At 38.6% G+C, this 5,309-nt stretch overlaps 1 protein-coding gene across 1 annotated transcript in view; it reads left to right on the forward strand.

Moving 5' to 3' along the window:
* Positions 1 to 4,944, forward strand: part of LOC123522401 (zinc finger protein 615-like) — a gene marked incomplete at its 3' end in the record, with an annotated part of 12,688 nt that extends 7,744 nt beyond the window's left edge. Inside the window, 2 exon segments of the mRNA XM_045296322.1 lie at positions 3,663 to 4,300; positions 4,418 to 4,944. Of these exon segments, the coding sequence (XP_045152257.1) occupies positions 3,663 to 4,300; positions 4,418 to 4,944 (1,165 nt within the window).
* Positions 4,945 to 5,309: the final 365 nt, after the last annotated feature.

The following is a 5,309-nucleotide window of genomic DNA, read 5'->3' on the forward strand; positions in this document are numbered from 1 at the left end:
GGTTGTCTTGACCTTGGTCACTCCCTACCAGTCCTCCCGTCCCCTCCCTACCATTGGTTTTGAACCATTTGTTGTTCCCTGTCCCTAGGTTGTCCAACCCTCCTCCCTTCCCCTACCTCCTACACCCCTACTTCCCATGTCCCTCCGGGGCCATCGGTCCCTTTATTTTCTTCTCATTTTTTTTTTTGTCCAACTTCTCTTATCTAGGTGGGTGTACAGAAATTACAATGTGTGAATAAAATTGGGATTGGCTTTGACAGCACAGCACCAGAGCGACTCATAACAGACATGTTTCTCCATATTTTACTCCTTTTGGTGAAACACATTTATGATTCTGTTATTTTCAGGTATCTAAAATCATCTTCCTAGCAAGAAAATTATCAGCTTAGGGTATAATTTAGCACTGTACCTTCAATATTTTTCTACCTGTAAGATTTTTTTTTAAGTTGTCTGTTCCTCCAATAATTTTGGAAGTGGAAAGGGCATTTTTAACATCCTGCATTCTTGTTTTTTTCATTAAGCACATGTCTGCTCTATATTCCTTACTATGCAGTGTGCCTTCTGAGGCCCACCCCTCAAAAGGTCCAAAACTCGAAATATGACCTTTGCTGCTTCTAAAGAACATTTTTGCAGGCTTTTCCAACAGATGTTTTTGCTGTTATTCAAACAATGCATAGTATATTCAATATTTCTCTCTTTTCTGTCTTTTGAGTAGCCTTTTGGTTTCCATACATATGATGTTTTGTGTCATCCCACAACTCATCTGATCTCAGTCATTAGTCTTTAGTCATCAGTCTTTTATTCCTCAAGTTTATTGTTTACATAGTCTCTCAGCTCTGTGATCTAGGTACTTTGACTAGCTTCTACTTGGATTTGAGCAATTGATGATCTGTTCCACAGTTAACCCCTGGGCATGTTTTGACTAATGAGCTTCTCCACCAATTCTTTCTATAGATGTGGTTGATTTCAGTTTTCTTTGTTCCATTCAGAAAGATCCATATGTATAGTTTCCATTTCTGGTGTTTAATAAGGAATTTGCTATGAATTCATCATTAGTCTCAAAATTTTATTAGTAAAGTTGTGTGTCATTTCTGTCACTAAGGTCACATTTTCCAATTACTGATAATTTCCCCAAATTTTACATTCATCAGTGTACATGATTTTATGGTTGATTAATGTCAGGCTGCAAAAGTCATGTGAAATTTTCAATATATATATTTTTAATCATTTTATTGGGAGCTCTTGCAGATATCATAACATTTCATAGTTCAATCACATGGAGCAGTACTGTACAATTGCTACCATTTTCTTTTTGAATTCCTTGATATCAGTTCCCCTTTATCCCCTCCCTGCCCCACCCTCAATTTCTTTATTGTGGAAACAACCTGAATCAAAGTGTAAGCAGTCTTATCTCTATACTCTTGACCACAGGGCTTGGAAGACCAGTACTAGTGTTAGAAGAAATTCTCCACAAGCCCCAAGGATAAAGCTAGAGCTAATAATGCACAATCTCCAGATGGAGTTTTCTCCACAACTGCCCTCCAGTAAGATGTTACTATACAGCTCCTACGGGTGCCTGATTTCTTGATACTCAGCTGAAAGATGCCTAGTTTTAAAAGCAATCAGGTTCCCTTTGTTTCTATCACTCAAGGAATCAACTATTACTTTGTATCTTAAATGCCCTCTGATGAGTCCTAAGGGACAGTTGTATAATTGAAGGGCAGAAAAAACAAGGCTTTGTATTCTTTCCCCAATTTATATAGTCTCAAGGCATGCAGTTCCCCACCCCCCCCAACCCCCCCACTTCCCCTACCTCCACATGCACAGACAGACACCTACCTAACAAGGTAGGCAGGATCTTTACCCTGGGGATCCCTGAACTAATTGGGTGAACAACTTAAAACCAGTGCTGAGGGCAGGTGGAGTGGAGTAACTGTCTCCTGAGCTGGGCGAACAATAACAACATGTCTGCTCTTATAGTTAAAGCTACTGGCAGGTAGTAATTAGCCATGTGCTTGTATGAGGTATCATTAAGGTAGCACTATAATGAGAGGATATTATGTGGATGATTTTTAATTAGGAGAATGTGACTGGGACTCTTCTCCAACTTAGAAATGTGAATGCCACCCTTCACCCAAATAACTGGCCTTGCAGTCTTCTTTAATTCTGAGAATAAATAATTTGTCTGCATCCACTCTTCTAGGTCCTCAGTTTCCCACAGCCTAATACTTATCATGAACTGTTCTAAAAGAGTTCAGGAAATTCCCAAATTCACACTTGTCCATTCTATTTGTGTCTGTGTCTTCTGGAGGCTTGCATTCCTCGCTACTATATAAACTCACTGTTAATCGTATTCCAGTATTGCAGATGAAACCACTCTACCCCCTTTTGCTGTCTGCTTTATCTTCCTTAATTGCACACACTATTCCTAAGGGCCCGTTCGACTGTGGGGCTGGATCCTATGGTTTATGTTTGCTTAAACAGTTGGTGCACAGACCTAAATATCACTTGTAGTAACTGGTCTTACTTGCAGGCATATGAATATTAACCTTCCACTTACAGGATTATACTTCACGGAAGATCTTGCCATGTACTTTTCGATGATGAATATGATACCAGTCTTCTTCAATTTGTCAAACTCAGCCTTATAAACCACTTGATTATCTAATTAAAAATAGCCAGTACCAGTCTGCTTAGTTGAATAATTCATACACTATCAATTTTTAAACATTCTATTTTGTTTTGACAACTTTCAATTTTTTTCTTGATAATATTTCATGTATTCCATCTTCCAATTATTAGAGGATGTTTGCAGCTATTTTTCCTCGTTTTCAGTCATGCCATGTCAACCACTGAAGGTCCCCAAAGATCTCCTCCAACCACATCATTACTGTTGACTGTACTTTGAGGATTTAGTACTTCTTCAGTGTTATTTCGTTTCCATTAAACCTGAGGGGTTCCTGTTCCACAAGTAGATCACCAGGTCTTCCTCCCAGTCCCTATTTCTGGAGATTCCACTAAGACCTGTGAACTGTGGGGGATCCTGTGCTTGTATTTGAAACACTGGGTGGCATTGCTTCTGGCATCACAGCAACATGCAAGCCATCACAGGACAACACTGAAAGATGGGTGGTGTAAGCTAGAATACAGGCTCCAGAAACATAAAGACTATTTTTCTGTATCATAATACCTTTCATATATACCTGTAAGAATGGTTTTCTCCCATGTAGAACATTCTGCATTTTTCACATTCCCAAATTTATCTAGTACTTAGTTGGCTTTCAGTAACGATTGATGAAATGAATACATCTAACCTTTACCAACTGGCGTTAGCAAGCCTTAGCACCCCTGCAGTCTATTGGTCTCAATGTCTTCCTTCTACTACATTTGTTGTATATTTTCATGTACCTCTGTAAACAAATGCCAAATCTGTGTTCATTCATCACTTTCATATCCAACCTGATTTCTACAATAACTATTTTTACCATTTGGATTGTTTACATGATTGTATTTCTTCCAATGGGCAATAAACATTAAGCATAGTGTTTTATTTATATTCATATAAGAGGGTTGCCACTAAAGATCTGCTTAGTATCAATGCATATTTTAAGGGGTTCATTGTAAATCAAGATGTTGGAAAAAAATGTTCTGTTCTTTTATAGAAATCCAGAAAGATGATGATCATTTGCTTGAGCACTTGCAATATGAAAGATGCATGGACAGAATGGAACAATGCTATAAATTTAATACATTGGAAAGTATTGTTTATCAGCACAAAAATAATTTTCCTCCAAAGGAAAATTATGAGATGTTTGTATTACATGAAAAAATTGTAAAACCAGATTTAACCATTCTGAAATTAAATCAGAACAGTAGCCACAAAACACAGAAGTCAGTTGTGCTCAAGGAAGATGAAGAAACTTCCCTCCACATTCAACAAGAGCAATTTTGTACTGAAAAGAAATTACCTGAGTGTGAACAATCCAGGCTCATGAAGTCACAATGCATTCAGCATGAGGAATCTAATGAAATTGAGAAACAGCACACAGGTGATAAATGTGCAACAACCTTAATTGAGGAGTCTTTGCAATATGAACAACAGATCATTCATACACTAGATAAGACCTATGAATGCAGTCATTGTGGCCAAAAATTCAATAAAGTGTTCAAACTCAATGAAGATTATCAAAAAGGTCACGAAGGACAAAAGCTTCATAAATGCTTGGAATGTAACAAAACTTACCACAGTAAATCATGCCTCAAGGGATATCAGGAAACTCAAGTGGCAGGGATGGCATATGTATGCAACAAAAGTGGGAAAGGCTTCACCATGACGAGTGATCTCACTGCTCATCAGCGAACTCATACTGGAGAGAGACCTCATGTATGTGGTGAATGTGGCAAAGGCTTCATTCAGAAAATACATCTCAAAACTCATCTACGAACTCATACAGAGGAAAAACCCCATGTATGTGGTGAATGTGGAAAAGCCTTCTTTGGGAAGACTGCTCTCACTTATCATCAGCGAACTCATACTGGAGAGAAACCCCATGTATGTAATGAATGTGGCAAAGCCTTTATCGGGAAGACGGACCTCATTGTTCATCAGTGAATTCATACTGGAGAGAAACCCTATGTATGTGATCAATGTGGAAAAGCCTTTATTGGGAAGACTGCTTTCACTTATCATCAGCGAACTCATACTGGAGAGAAACCCCATGTATGTGGTGAATGTGGCAAAGCCTTCATTCAGAAAACACATCTCAAAACTCATCTACGAACTCATACAGGAGAAAAACCCCATGTATGTGGTGACTGTGGAAAAGCCTTCATTGGGAAGACTGCTTTCACTTATCATCAGCGAACTCATACTGGAGAGAAACCCCATGTATGTGGTGATTGTGGCAAAGCCTTTATCAGGAAGAAGGATCTCACTATTCATCAGCGAACTCATACTGGAGAGAAACCCTATGTATGTGGTGAATGTGGAAAAGGCTTCATTCAGAAAGTACATCTCAAAAGTCATGTACGAATTCATACAGGGGAGAAACCCCATGTGTGTGATAAATGTGGAAAAGCCTTTATCAGGAAAAATTCTCTCACTGTTCATCAGCGAACTCATACTAGACAGAAACCCTAGGTATGCAATGAATGTGGAAAAGGTTTTATCAGGAAGAAGGACCTCTGTTCATCAGGGAATTCATACTGGAGAGAAACCTCATGTACATACTGAATATGGCAAAAGCTTCATTCAGAAAGGCAATCTCAAAACTCGTCTATGAATTCACGCAAGATCTAAACCCCATGTA

This window comes from Echinops telfairi, unplaced genomic scaffold (assembly GCF_000313985.2).
Source record: "Echinops telfairi isolate 266 unplaced genomic scaffold, ASM31398v2 ScPeMD7_7401;HRSCAF=8416, whole genome shotgun sequence".
NCBI classification, from domain to species: domain Eukaryota; kingdom Metazoa; phylum Chordata; class Mammalia; order Afrosoricida; family Tenrecidae; genus Echinops; species Echinops telfairi.